At 36.5% G+C, this 15,936-nt stretch overlaps 1 protein-coding gene across 1 annotated transcript; it reads left to right on the top strand.

Annotated features, from left to right (window-relative positions):
* Nucleotides 1–4,512: 4,512 nt before the first annotated feature.
* On the top strand, nt 4,513–14,537 carry LOC116719760 (homeobox protein OTX1 B). The gene is made up of 4 exons (XM_032562420.1): nt 4,513–4,736; nt 7,195–7,373; nt 10,481–10,632; nt 13,025–14,537. Exons 2-4 carry the CDS (start codon nt 7,277–7,279, stop codon nt 13,805–13,807), a joined length of 1,032 nt encoding a protein of 343 aa, XP_032418311.1. The 5' UTR covers nt 4,513–4,736; nt 7,195–7,276; the 3' UTR covers nt 13,808–14,537.
* Nucleotides 14,538–15,936: the final 1,399 nt, after the last annotated feature.

Here is a 15,936-nt window from a genome sequence, read left to right on the forward strand (position 1 = left end):
ATTACACTTCCTTGAACAGGTTAGGATAGATCTATTTGATATACAAAATATGGTAATTTAATTAGTTGCAGAAAAACCTTCTTAGATAATGACATTTTAGCCTGGTCAGTTCTGCCTATTTTGATCTCCATTCAAAATTAACTGTTTTTTAGCGTTTTGTCTCTTTAATTCCAAATAATCTGCTGCTGGCCACGCCCCCCAACTCAGCGTTTACACTTGCACAAGAAAATGGCTGCAAACAGATGCGAAATTATACAAAAAGAGACTCCTGTACAACCAACAAGAATGCAGCAAGTGGTTTCTGAATATTAGGTCAACAACAAAACATTTGTCTTTTCCAGCAGCCATTGTAAAGCGCATAAAGTGGTAAAACCAGCTGACCAAACATGCTGGAGCTCTGCTTGGGTTGCTAGGTAACAAGCTGGACTTTGCTGGGATTGCTAGGTGAAGGGGCAGTGCCTGCGGATTTGTGATGTTACATTAAAGAGGTTTTTGAAATGGCTCATTTTTCAGACACCAAAAAGGATTAACTTATGCCACAACCTGTCTGGGGTTTTTTAAGCGCTTGGTCTGTTTTTAGAAACAGTAGAAACTCAAATGGAAGAACAAAAATGTGAATTTTGTGTACATCCCACTAAAGTAAAAATACACAAGCCACTCTTGCACCTGGGTATTATCTTCAATCAGTATTTTTAAGAAACGCTCAATATGGTATAATTTTAGACTGATGTTCTTCCTGTTGGAAAGACAATGGAAAGAAAATTTCTACAGTACTTAAACATAGGTTCTTCCTCCTGACAACTAATGATCCATAAAGTTGAGATATTCAGATGGTAAAATGTTGTTTTTTCTTTCTTTAAGTAAAACTAAAATATAGCAAGAATATTTGACGAAAACCTGAGACTTTCAAAGGAAATTTGCTTGTTTTCTGTACTTAATCAAACACATAAGTGCATTATTAGTATGAGAGTCTGAATAGTATAAATTTACACTAGATCCCAATAAAAATATCTAATTGTGCGAGTGTGTGATAAGATCTGTCAAAAATAAGAACCACCTGACTTTCTAAATATAAACTGGGTTCAACCAGATGAGATGGTTGCCTCTTTAAATTGCAGACGGTGCTATTTACGCCTTCAGTCAATCTCCTCTCCTTTCTGCAGATGTTTGTTCCTCACACACAGCTGTACACACAGCCAGGTAAGATGACAGTCAGTGAAGTGCTGTTATCTACTCCGCCAGCCTCCAGTTGCTCCACTGAGCCCAGTTCATCATTACTGGGACGGCGTGTGCAGAGAAGACGCGGCAGCCGGGTCAAGTGACTGCACTCTGCAGAGAGAAACCTCTCCTGTCCTCTGTCCCATCCGCCTCATCAAACTGCTGTATCACTTCTTGAATTTATAAATGACAACTATCTACCTACCAAGCTCCTTTCTAAATTATCGTCATATATTTGGTCATGTTCTTCCTTTGAAATCGTATACATCGATTCGTTTTTAAGTAACAAAAGGACACTGTTTTGTTTTGTCATACAAATGCATTAGATTTGTGTTAAACAAAAAGATTTAAACAATATTTTTGGAAAAGCTCAAAACTTGTATCATGCTTGTTTTATTCTAAGGTGGCATAACTAATCAACACATTTCTAGTGTCTGGACTGCAAAAGCTGAACATCCTACAAAGTATTCTTGGTCTAGTTTCTAGTGCAAATATCTTGGTACACTCCAAATAAGACAAAACTAACCCAAAATGAACTTTTCAGGAAGATATAGGAGCTTAAGAGTCAATAAAAAGAGGATTTAAACTGATCATTTTTACATATTGAACTTACTGGTTTTACATCACCAGCAAATGCATTTAAAAGTTAAAGTTTACTAGACTTTTTTTTAAATGGTGCATTTATTTATTCACCAAATTTCTATAACTTTGATGCAGTTTGTAAAATAATTCTAGGAAATGTAAAAATCTAACTAAAAAGACAAGAACTCACACATTTGCTACAGTTTCCACTCTTATGGAAGCAGATAATAGATATAAATGCTCATCTATGTTTGTTTGTGTCTTTGAAAAAATTCAGAAAACAAATTAAACTATTACTTTAACAGCATGCTGGATGATAAACTGTGACAGTCTTTTTATGAACTTTCACAACTCAAAGTGAACATTTTTCATTCAAAATGACAGAATAAAGTTTGTTCTTACCTGTGAGTCGCAGTGAAACAGAAGCGTTCAGGTCAGAGCAGCAGCAGTGTGTGTTCGCAGTGTGTGTTTTCACCTGCGTGCTCGGGATAAACACGATCCCTCTCTGGACTCGGCTGGTTCTGGAAGTTCTGCTGCATGTCCGGTTCTGTGTGGCGCTTTAAAAGGACGGCAGTGAGCAGCAGCAGCCTATGGGAGCCTGCAGGAGTCTGTGTGCTTTCTGACAACCTGAGATTTTATGCATCATGCTTTTAATGACCACCAACAACACAGACAGGAAAGCCTCTGCAGACTTAACCCCCACCATCTCCAACACACACACACACACACACACACCCACACCCACCCACGCCCACACACACACACGCCCACACCCGCACACACATGCACGCACACACATCTCATCAGGCCGCCTGATCCCTGGATTTTCAGGCTTAGTATTAAGAAAATACTCCTGCAATTTGGGATTAAATCCCCCCAAACCCTTTCCAACAACAATGACTCTGTCCGTTTGATATCTTGATACTTGTCATCAGTTGCTGGTTTTATTGCTGTCAGGCACCTGAAACTTTTAATCTCTTCATCTGAGAAAATATTATTTCTTTTAATTATGCATTTTGATGTTAAGACACCTTTAGTGGAAAAGCTGAATATAAAATGTGTTTCTGACTTTTCTTAATAGTTGGGCTGCCTTGTTTGGCTTGTGGTATAATTACTTTTTTTAAATGTTTGTTTCAAACTTGCACACATTTACCTGTAAATGAAAGCCTTTCCTAGGAATAAACTGATAAACAAACCTCTTCCGTTTAGATTATTGACATTTACCTTTGGACTTACGTCGCCCATCATTTATGTGCTGAGTTAAACCAAACTTTAGCTTGGAAATTCATGAGAAGCAGCTTTGTCTTAGAATGCAAACATTTTAGTTAAATTGGCTAATTTTGTGTTTATATTTCAACTTTTCTGTCCTAAACCAGCTGTTTGATGGTATTCCTGTCATAAATAGTTGGAAAAACTGTAGATTTTTCCTATTGCACCGTAAGAGGAACAAGTTCAAGTAGGTTCAACAAGTTAGCAGGAATTATTTAGTAAAAGTGGAACAAATCCATGTATTTATGCAGAAAATTAAAACAAATGTCACTTTATTTAAATGGTTTTCTTTAGCAAATATTCTTATTGCTATAAAAATGATGGTTGCTGCAGTTATAATGTGACGTTTGTGTTTTCAAGTAATTGAATGACTGAGTCAGCTGACAGGGAGTCAGCAGCAACAGGTGGGAGAGGGGCAGCACCGGTAAGTACTGATCATTTGGACGCATCTCAAATTTGTAGTTTTGATTTAATTTATTATCCAAAATTGAGAAACCTGCTGCAAGAGTGAAAATGTTTCCCAACTCTCTGATGAGCAACGACTTAAATAAATGTGTAAATTTGGGAATATGACTCCAGGAAGTATTATTTATCAGCAAATAGTTAATTTAGTATAATAAGGGATTAGCTCTGTCACTTTTATTTATTTGAGTCAGCAAAATGAAGTGAAACTGGAAGCTTTAGAGAGTTTAATATGCAGTTTAATTCAATTACATGTAAATACAAATACTGATGAGAATGATTTGATCAGGGCTCAGACTCTGAAACCATCTCATTAAATCTGACGGATTGTTTTCTTTCTTTTAAAGTGAGCTTTAAATATTTTTTTAATGGCTTTTTGTTATCCTCCCCTGGGTCTTTGTGATTTTTAAATCTTGAAACATGCTTTAAACTTTTACTTCTTCTTTTTTTTTTTACTAAGCAGCTGCAGAGTTTTCTTACAGCTCTGGTTGGCATTGCTCTTATTTATCATCCTTCATACACTGAAAAAACCAAATCAGGTGATCCAACTTTTAAAAATGAGCTAATTTGTTACAAATGATGTTTATCCAAGTGAATATATTAAGTTGCCATGTTAAACAAATGTAAATAAAGTAAGTTTAACAAACTTAAATTTGATTACATGTAACGAATTAACTCCATTTATTGAAGTTGAAGCTACGTTCTCTATTTTTGCATTAATATAATAAATACCTCAGTTAAATATTGACCTTTATTTTAAAGTTAAGGCAGCTGATTTATTCTTCCCTGTCCTGCGGGCCGAACGGATCCAACTTTCAGACCTAAACTTTTCGACTTTCAATATGACGTGTTGCGCCCTGATTGGTCCGCTTCCCCGGCTGAGCGCTGTGATTGGACGGCAGCGGTGGGGGGCGAATCTGCGGCTGCTTGATTCATAGAGCAGCAGGTTTCACAAACCTTCATCAATCTCCGTCCGTCAGCAGCAGCAGGAGAGAGAAGAGCCGCGGATCTCTCAGCGTCCTTAGGCTTTTATTTTCATCTTTCTTTAACGTCTCGGCCTGGAGGCTGGTGTGAAATAACACAAGAGGATCTGATCTTCAAAATAACCGAATAAATCTTCCCTGATGTGGATTTATCTTCTAAATATATGGACAAATATCATTGGTTTAATATTTAACGGGAATCTACAGAGGAGATCAAGAAAGGTGAGACCTGGGAATTAATTGATTCTTTCTTTCTTTCTTTCTTTCTTTCTTTCTTTCTTTCTTTCTTTCTTTCTTTCTTTCTTTCTTTCTTTCTTTCTTTCTTTCTTTCTTTCTTTCTCTGTAATAAAAAGTAATGGCATGCGGCTGGAATTACTGGAATATTTTTTTTGTCCATTTTTCTTCAACCCTAAAAATCGCGCAACGTGTTGGATTGCGGTAACTGCAGAGGCGTGAAAAACATATTTGGGTTGCGAATTAAACAAATTGATATAATAAAACTGTTCACATGGCAGCTTTTCTTAAAGCCTAGTTCTTTAAATTGCTTATTAAACCAGTAACATTAAAGATGATTTATATATATATAAAAAAATAAATTACATTTTATGGGAGGAAAAAAATTCTCACATTTGAATTTATCGCCATTTCGGATGAAATTTGTTGCAGCTAATTTCGTGTAAATTCACTCAGGTCATGGATCAACTTTTTACAGTTACCTTTACGCAGTTTAGCGTCAAAACGGACGAAGAAATGCGCAAATCAACAAGCTATGAAGTGAAAGTGTTCCTCCGGATCTCAGCGGAATCTAAAAGTGACATTTAGCTTCACTGTCAGGTTTATTCCGCATGCAGATGTAAACTTCCCAGGTGGAGACGGGCTGAAACGCAAACACTCCGCTCCGATAAAAACTCGCTGCTAATTGCCGCCTGTAGATCTAATCTAAATTGTAATGGACTTCATTTGCACACAGTTTTTGGTGCATTTACATCGCGCAATCCGGGCGCCTCCCGCGGTTTATGGAAACAAGCGGAGCTTTATTGGGAGCGTTGATGCCTGAGTTCAGCTTTCAGGTTGAAACAAGCTTCACTTTGCAGAAGATTAGGGAAATTCTTACCCAAATATACGCTGGTTTACACCCAAAATAATGACAATTACAGCGGGTTTTAAAGCATTAAAAAAAAAAAACAATTCATTCGCAAATAAAATAAATACATGTAGAAAAATATCAACCTTCTTTAAAGAATATTTGTCCGCAATTACGCGTTTCCAGATGCAGTTGAGCCGCGTTTGGATGCGATATAAAGCCTTCCAAAAACCGCTTTTGTTTGAGTCAGAGGCGATAATAAACAGATTTAAACTGCGGCATTAATCCGTAATGCAATAAGCCGCGTCTCGGGCTGAGTGGCTCTCCAGGAGCGCATTCCCTCAGAGGATGCAGGAAATCCTCCAGCGGCCTGAAATTCAAACGCGAGTCTCCGCAGGTCCGTCTTAATGACTGAATTAATGACAACATCATGCAGATGAAAGCTGGGAGCGAGATGGGGAGGCCACACGTTCAGGGAAATTAAACAATAATTCAGCCTTAATTTCCTTTAAACTTCTAGTTTCTTTAATTCTCTCGAAACTGTCGGTTGGTTTCCATGTCACACAATTGTCCAAATCATCAGCATAAAAGAATAAAAGCAAAAATTCTAAACTAAATTATTACAATTCAGCCAAAATCAGGGTTTTTTTTCTATTGAACGTTACAAATAAGGCTTTAGAGCCTCATTAATATGGGATTTAAGCTGTTTATCCTCAATACATTAAAGTTTTAAACATCTTACACTTAAAAAAAAAACAACCGACTGGAATACAACCAATGAAACGTGTTTAACATTTGGCGTAAATCTAGTTAAAGGCATTGCAACCAATAACTCATTGGAATAGTTACATTTTTATAATAACTATTTTTCTCTGCCTTGTCTCACCATAAAAAAGAAACAAATAATGAGAGCAGGGCTTGAGAGAGAGACATAAAGCAAAGTAAAAAAACGTTTAAAATCTATTCTAACGAGGCGGAATGAAAATGTTTTTCGTAACAACAATAGTTAAGCTTTGTGCTAATTCTGCAAACAAACTTCAAATTTGAGCTCAAAACAGAAACTTTCTCAATTCTTAGCTTTCTAACTTTTAGGGACTTGTTAAACTTTGTTAATTTATTTGACTATTTTCTGCTGAACTTTAAAACACTTTAAAAACAAGGATCAGATCTGAATGAACCAACATATTCAGTTCAATTCTAATCAGAAAGTTGATTGGTGACCAAAAATAAATCAGCTACAGTTGCTAGAATGGAAATGTTGTTTAAAATCATGTTCATGAACAAACGTGCTTGATTGAGATCGCGATGTGTTCTAAGCCAACATTTAGTTATCTTTAAAAATAAAATAAAATAAAATAAAGCTCCCGTTTGGAGGCACCATCTGATCGAGTTCAATTCAGAATAAAATGGGAATATCAGCTGTTACTTTTTATATAAAATCAGGAGTTATTCTTATTTCTTACATCTATAGCTCTAAAGAAAAATATTAAAAGGGGTTTAAACAGTTCTTGGTTAATTTGAGGGAGTCAGCATTTTAGACAATTACCTGACGTAGGTTTTGAGTTTTGTGTGTTTTGTGTGTTTGTGTTTTTGCAGGAGCCGACGGTCCCAGTCGATCACCGGGGACCCGCACCTGTCCAGTCCGCCCAGAGTCCGGTCTCCCCTCGCTGCTTCTAGCATGATGTCTTACCTCAAACAGGCCCCGTACGGCATGAGCGGGCTGGGCCTGAGCGGAGCCGCCATGGACCTGCTGCACCCGTCCGTGGGTTATCCCGGTACGCACGAAAACAAACACAAAATAATGCCCGAAATGGAAACCAAAACCTCCAAAGATGTGTTGTTCCCATTGTTGTTTCACTTCCAGGTGCTTGTTTTAAAATATATTCTTACTTTTATTATGAGTTTTTGCTAAGCCGGTGTGTTTGTTTTACTCTTCAAGCTGAATCCTACCTAAAAGCACTTCATATTCTTAATTTGACTAAAATTAGCGTAACTCACCGGCACCAGTTATCCACTTTACTATGAAGATAAATGACTTTCACATGGTATTCAGTATTTCACATTAAATTGTTTGGATTTCAGTGTAGTAAAGTTTAAAGACTAAATGTAAGAATTAACTCTAACAACATCCAGAAGTGAGTAGAGTAGCCAAACATTGTACTCGAGTAAGAGCAGCCCCAAGTTATTTTTACTCAAGTAAAACTAAAAGGTAGCTGTCCTAAAAATTATTCAAAAATATTTAGTAAAAAACTCCACTCAAATACTGACCATAACATCTGATTTAATGTTAAATAATTTAAAAATAATGTCACCAGACAGACAAGAATATAAAGTTATGAGCACATTCTTGCATTTTACAGATTAAAATAATAATAAAAACAAATAACAATCACAAAATAACACATATAGGCAAAATGAATGCTTTCTCCAATATATATAAATATATATAAAGTTAAGGTATTTCCAGAAACTAGTCAGTGTTTACTGTATCTTTGACCTCTAAGGGACACAGCAGGCTCAGCAAATGGAAAATAACTTTGCAAAGCAATAACACTGCAGCTTGTGTTCAAACACAACGTCTCACTTTAAGATAAACTGGAGGTTTCTGTCGTGCATTACTGGTTAAAACAAGCTTGTTCTTCATTCAGTAAAGTTAATTGCAGTGGGAGCATCCAGACTTTTTACTCTAGTAGTGTCACTTCTACTAAACTCCAGTAGTGACACTTCATAGTAAAATTAGTCAAGCAAAATTAAAAGGTGTGGTGTCGTAAAACTCGGAAAGGGACATTTTTTTCTAAAATTTACTCAAGTAAATGAAACTTATTACCCACCTCAGACAATATCTACTATTTGTTAACTAATGCTGAGTAAATATGAATCAAAATCTTATAAAATCTGTTCTTGAGAAAGTTCCTGCACTTTCTTTTTGCTCGTTTAGCCGCAGCGTTAACGCTGAAGTCCAACCTGCTAAACTGAACTTGTGAAGCTAAAGGCAATTGTTGCCACTGAGTGACGCATCTCAGCAGAGGCTGCCAGGATAAAAGGTTCACATGCCAACGTGTTAGGATATATTTGAAAAGTTTATTAATATTTCTCTTAAGTTTTGGTCCTTTTTTTCCCAACTAAATGAGCTAAATAATCAAATAGTTAGTAAAAAGGAATTTAACTCAGTATTTAAATTTATGACGTTATAGTTTCTGCTCAGACAAAAATCCACACAAATAAAAAAAAGCACATTATTTGATCTTTTGGGTAACAAGTTCCCTCAATTTGAAGCTTATTTACAGTGAAGTCAATGACAATAATTTACAGATTTAGTTATTAGTGTAAAGTATGTTATAGTTTAACAAATTTATTACAGAAAATGCTTTTTTTTTAGCTTTTGTGAAAAATGAAAGAATCAAAACAATGTAATTAGATGCAAATCAACATTTTTTTAATCTAATTGTGCAATTCAAGCAATAGCACAGTAATAATACACTAATAATAATACACAATTACAAAGGAGTCAGCAGAATATGAAGCAAAATGTCATGAGGAGCAAACGGTTTATGACAAGCTGCAAAACAATAACAGTTCATGGATGATTAAAACACATTTTAACAGTTAAATAACACTTCATAATGTTTCCATTTGTAACTTTATGTCAAATTAAATAATTAAAAGAGCAAAATGAATAAAGTACACCAAAATATAGTGACAGCTCAGCCCACAAAATGTTTATAATTTTCCAATCTGTCATGTAATTTGCATCATGCTCGAGTTTCATCCAGAACATTTCTGCAACAACATGAAGTAAACAGGGCAGAATCTTTAGTGAGATACAGGAAAGAACTGTTGTTGTTACAGTAACTTAGTGAAAAACAGATCAAATTGTTTGCAGTGTAATTACACCAGGATGTGGCAGGTTTTTAATCAGGCAAAATGGCTCTCTGCCCAGGACTGCAATCCATCAGGGGGCAACACAAGCGCTCCGAAATTAAGATTTTGTCATTTGCATCTGAAATTAGTTTTCTGCTGCTTGCATGTCCACTGCTTGCACACCAGTGTCATTTTACAGTGCAGAGTGCAAGCACTGTAAAAAAAAAAAAAAAAAAAAAGCTTATGGTTCTGAAGTTAGTGTCTGATTTGAAGATTACTTGGTTCTACATTTTGGTCTTTTTCACTGCTTTTTTTTTTTAAAGGAATTTGGACTGAAATTGACCGTAGGTAGCTCAAAATCTAAATGATTAAAACTGAAGTTGACAAGAGAGTCTTTAAAACACAGTTTGAGATTTATTCAAACTTAATTTGTTTTGTAAAAACACAGAAAAGAGTTAAACGTTAAGCACTTTTTCAGACTGAATCAAGCATGTAAATCCCAACATAGAGTATAAGCAGATCAAACATGGACTCAATTAATTATTCATTGCAGATTTTAACTAAACAGCAGATTTAATTTAAGAAGTTTTTAACATGAAGGTGATTTTTTGTTTAAAAGTCTATCAGTGTCGATGTGCAGAAGGAGAGGCTCACCTGTTCATTCACTAATCTCAGGAGAAAAACCACCAGGTTCCTTTCTGAGTGTCTGCCAGGAAAGTTTTGAGTAAACTGGGTTTGTGCAATTTTTGTTCATCACTGTAAGTTTTGAATTTGGTTGTTGTTGGTGTATTTTGCAACTTTATAATTAAAGTTTTCCATGTTTATAGATTGATTATTTGTTCTTGCATTGAAAGCTGATTTTTTTTTTCTTTCCTTGAGGGAAAATCATAACAAGTTTAGAACTAATCTTCATGCACATTTAACTTTAGGGTCTTATCAAGTTTTTGAAGTGTCCTGGTGATCAACGTTCTGGCATTAACACTTTTTTTGTTATTTTTTATTTATTTTTTTGTTCCATCAGCCAACCCTCGAAAGCAGCGGCGGGAACGTACAACCTTCACCCGGACGCAGCTGGACATCCTGGAGTCTCTGTTCGCCAAAACGCGCTACCCAGACATCTTCATGAGAGAGGAGGTGGCGCTGAAAATCAACCTGCCAGAGTCCAGAGTGCAGGTCAGCGAGAATAAACACTGCAGCTACAAAAAATACACAACTTCTCATCGGGGTTGGGGATGGGGGGGATTGCTGATTTGGCATTTTTTTAGTCTGGAGTCGAACGTTAAATTAAAACTTAAATGCGTTCTTTGAAGCTTCCAACTTCAGGAAATGCATTGTAAAGTGTTTAATAGGATTCAGCATCACTTCCTGTGAGACTTATCTGTGTTTCACCTCGGCCTCGATTAACTTTGCTGTGAGCAAGAAATGTTCAGCGACTTTCAGTCGAGTTTAGACAAGTCTTCAAAGAAAGGAGAGAATTTGGCAGCTTTTGATACGATGAGCTTTCTTTCAAAAAAGCTCCTCAGAGATTTTCCTTAGCTAGCTTTAAAAATCCTCAGCCAGGATTAGAGCTGCAATATTGGCTGCTTTTTCTTATTTTATCTGAGAAACGTCCAAGTTTCAACATTTCTATATTCATTGTGGGTTGTATTTTATAGACCCCACATATTATTTTAGCAAAATGCAGCAAATATATATTGTTGTATAACTTCATAACTACAGTAAGTTACAAACTGGGAAGCGTTTTTGTACAAAATTAATTAGGAAAATAAAAAAAAACAACAACTCTCTTATCTTACAGATTTTTTTTTTCTTCAAAAGAATTTAATTAACCCAAAATCTGAAAGGTGTGAAGATGAAAAGATTGTGGCCAGATTTGGCACATCTCATCATCATCTTTTAAGTTTTATAAATAGTAATTATTTGTCATGAATTATCTAAATCGTAGAAAACCTGACATGATAGCTCGGGAGGCTTTGCTACACAGTTATAACCAGGTAACATCTGACCTGCCTGTGTTGGCCCCTTCATTTGGTAGAAATCCTGATTATTCGCCCCAGAGGTTGAAGTTAACTAGACCAAGATCTAAATGGACTTTTACCATCCACACACAACTTACTTCTCAAAAACAGTGAATATTATTTTTATGAACATTTAAGCTTTCACCACACACAGTTATTTACAGAAAATCTGATGATTATTTACACAAATAAGGGAAGTATGAGGCAGTGCTTCACAAATGATCTGCCTGTGATAAAGGAAAGCAAATGGAAGATGTAAAGAAAAACCACTTAATAAAAAAAAAAATCAAAGCTGAGTAGAAATAAGCTTTAACCTTAACCGCTATAGTATTGTGTTTTTTTGCTTTTTATTATATGTTTTTGCAAAAGACTCAGATTTCCTACGTAAACAATCATTGGGTTTTGTGTAAACAACCACCTAATGCAGCTGTGACAATAGTTTAAAAGTCTGCAAAATGCAATTCATGAATATTTTTAGACTAGAGTTATTTTTGGAAGCTAGAAGTTCACTTTGGTCTCTTGGTCCATTTTGAACTAGCCATTAGCTTTAGCCTCAGGGATCAATTACTAGTGAAAAAAGTCTGAAGGTCAGATATTAACTGAGTACAAGATTTTAATAAAAGACACTGAAGTATCAGTATCAGTATCAAGTCAAACACGTCAGTTCATGTAGAAAGTTTTGCTCTATTGATCCAGTTTGGAAATGAGACACTAAAATAGAAATACAGGCAGAAGTCAGCATGTTGCATCTTCAGTTGATGGTGGTTTGATGCTAGAAAAGTTTAACTAAGAAGAAAATATTTGGACTCACTGTGTTTCATGTATTTGACGTAGATGTATTTTAGTAATTGATTATTCTGATGAGCAATCGTGTAATCAAGTTTTAATAATTGCACATTCTGCAGATTTTTTCTTTAACCACTTAAGCTTATTTCATACAATATCAAAATAATTGCAAAAATGCAAATAGACAAATAATTCAATTGATTTTTTCTAAATAGGAAAATAAAAATGTTATTTCCTAAAGTGCAATAACATGACATTCCTTTGAATATGGTAGATCATTTGTAGCAAAGGATGGATCTTCAGCTAAAAAAATATTAATCTGTTGACTATTTTTCAATTAACCAATTCACTTTATGTTCCTTGAGAAGTTCTGGATAAAACATGTTTACAAAGAAGGTTTCCATATAAAATGCAAAATGTATATAATTTTGATTGATTAATCGTGATTAATCACGATTAATCAGATTAATTACACCTTAATCACACCGTCAATGACGTGGAGTGTGGCTTAATTTATGCTCTGAGAATATTTTTTATTCAGCAACTGGCATATTTTAAAGTTTGTATAGCCAAATTAGTGATTATTTGATTACTAAATAAGTTGATAATAAGTCCATTAATCAATTAATCACAATGAATCCGACTAATTGCGATTAATCATGATTAATCTCAATTTCGTGATTAATCACAATGAATCAGATTAATTGTTTCAGTTCCAGTCTGATGTACAGTAATGACCTTTTAACATCTTCGTTCCTCAGGTTTGGTTCAAGAACAGGCGAGCCAAGTGTCGGCAGCAGCAGCAGAGCAACAACAGCGCCAAGGTAAAACCAATGAAGAAGAAGTCGTCTCCGACCAGGGAGAGCACTGGATCCGAGAGCAGCGGCCAGTTCACTCCACCGGCCGTGTCCAGCTCTTCCTCCTCCACCTCTACCTCCTCCTCCTCCTCCTCCTCTGTCTCCTCTGGTCTTGGCGGTCCTGCTTTGATCAGCACTTCTACCTCCGTCACCGCTCCGGTGTCGTCCATCTGGAGCCCGGCGCCGATCTCCCCGGCCCCGGCACCGGCCAACCTGCCCGACCCGGTCGCTCCAACCAGTGCATCCTGCATGCAGCGCTCCGCAACCTCCTCCTCGAACGGCGGAGCAGCTTCATATCCGGTATCCTACAGCCAAACGGCGGCGGCGTACAGCCAGGGCTACCCGGCCTCGGCGACGGGCTCCTACTTCAGCGGGGTGGAGTGTGGCTCCTACCTGGCACCCATGCATTCCCACCACCACCCACACCAGCTCAGCCCCATGACAGGCTCCTCCATGACTGGACACCCACACCACCATATTGGCCAGACAACAGGTCACCACCACCACCACCACCACCACCCGCCACATCACCACCAGACGTACAGCGCGCCCGGCTTGGCCTTTAACTCCACAGACTGTCTGGATTACAAGGAGCAGACTGCAGCTTCAGCCTGGAAGCTCAACTTCAATGCTACCGACTGTTTGGACTACAAAGACCAAGCCTCTTGGCGCTTCCAGGTTCTGTGACTTCTTTTGTCCCTTGCTTAGTATATTCAAAGACTTTCTTTTTGTTCGTTTTTGTAAATTGAAGATCCCGAATCTAATAGGAAAGACATTTTTAAAGGGGCAGTGTTATGAAAAATTTAGGATTTTTTTTTTTAGCTTTTCATCATGTTATAATCTTATTCCCTCATTAACACCATACATGGAGTGTTGCTCAGATTCATTCATGCATATTTGAGAAATCCTTTTATCTCCCCTGGATAGCATTCAGCTGCACAAAACACCTAGGTGGACCTAGCTCCGCCCCCACTCGGCTCCTTCAGACTAACCAGCAGCAATTAGCAAAAATCTCATGTAACTACAGATTTGCTGAACTCATTATACGAGCCATTTCTCAGTGACATTGTTAAAGGGTTAAAGAAGAGCGATGGGTAACACTTTATTTGAAATAGTGTGCATAAAACTGGCATGACACTGTCATAAACATGGAGTGTTCATGAATGTTACGACCGTTGTCATGAAGTTTCATTCAGTACACATAATGCAAAGCTGCACTAAAAGTTGAATTAAAAGTCCATTAAAAGTGTAAACTTTGCATAATTACCCTTTTTAATGGAAAGTTCTAATAAAATTACCATAAAAAGTCATTAAAAGAGTCAACTTTGCATTAAAATGTCATTACTTACTGAGTGACACTTCATGACAACAGTCATAAGCATTCATGAACGCTGTTATGTCATGTTTATAACACCGTCATGTGGTTGTGATGACTTCCTGAAGGCGGAGTTTCGGAAAGAGCTGGAGTTTTTAAAGAAACAGAGACCCAATTTCAAGGCGTTAAATTTCAAAGTAAAATTTCTTTTAAAGCATATTTGATATATAGCATTTTTTAACGACTTAAGTAAACATAGTTACTTATAGTTGTGGGGTAAAAATGGCACTATGTGCCTGGAAGACACATAATACTGCCTCTTTAAAAACGGATCTGTGAATGAACTGAAAACATGCACTAAGCAGCTAAACCTTGAGTTCAACCCTGCTGTTACTTGTGGATTATTTTTCTACTCCAGAATTTGGGAAAGAAAAAAAAAGGACTTATTTCCAACTGAAGACCTTTAACAGGAAAACTCCTCTGGAGATACACACAGTCTGGGATCACCTCAGCGATTGTTCCCTGAAAGAAAGAAATAAAAGCATACAAGATGGGGAGAAACAAAGTCACCTGTTGGACATTACAACGGGCTAAGATTTTATTTTTAACAACAGGATGCTGCTAGGATTTTCAGCCTGAATCTCAGAAACTCCATTTTACCGGGGAGTGTCAGAGAACGGTTTGCAGCACTTGTTTGGGATTGTCACACTTTCCTAGTTGCTCTTTGCAAGGGAAAGAAAAGCAAAATGTGAATTTGTATCACAGTCAGAATACTGTAGATTCTAAAAATGTACATTTGTGTCTTTATAATAAAGTCTTGTTTAAACCTCAAGAAATGTTTGTCATTTCTAAAGATAAGTGTTGGCTTCACACAGTGCAGCAGTAAGTTGTGTTAACTTTTTATTAATTTTGTCAAACTTCCAAGAGTTGAATAAACTAGAGTTTTTAGGTTAACACTTAAAGATCTGAAAGAAGAAAAAGACAGAAGTGGGAACTATTTCCCAGAATGCTTAGCGGCTTGTTTCTGTATCCTGAGATGGAAGAGCGTTACATTGATCTGACTCTTGTGTTTTATTAAGGCAAAAGTTTATTTTAAAGCTTGAGGATAATATCCTGTTCACACTAAATGTTTCTGAGCTGAATTCATTGAGATGTTTAATAAAATTCATCATCAGATCAGAAATTTTGTTCATGCAATTTGAAACAAGAATTTAAATTATTCTAAAGTGAAATAAGTTGTTATTTTAACTTGATATTGTGAGTAAAATAATAGAGAAATGTGGCTCTTTAACCAGGTGAGGACAGTTTTTTTTTCTTGCATATTGTGAAATAATTATTTGGTTTAAATTGCAGAATTAAGTTAAAACTCACAATTCAAGATTAATTAACTTAAAAAACAATGTTTAGACAACTTGTCTCTTGTTGTTAAATCAACTTCATCCATCCATCCATCTTCTTCCGCTTATCCGGGGTCGGGTCGCGGGGGTAGCAGCTTCAGAAG

This window comes from Xiphophorus hellerii, chromosome 5 (assembly GCF_003331165.1).
Source record: "Xiphophorus hellerii strain 12219 chromosome 5, Xiphophorus_hellerii-4.1, whole genome shotgun sequence".
In the NCBI taxonomy this organism is placed as follows: domain Eukaryota; kingdom Metazoa; phylum Chordata; class Actinopteri; order Cyprinodontiformes; family Poeciliidae; genus Xiphophorus; species Xiphophorus hellerii.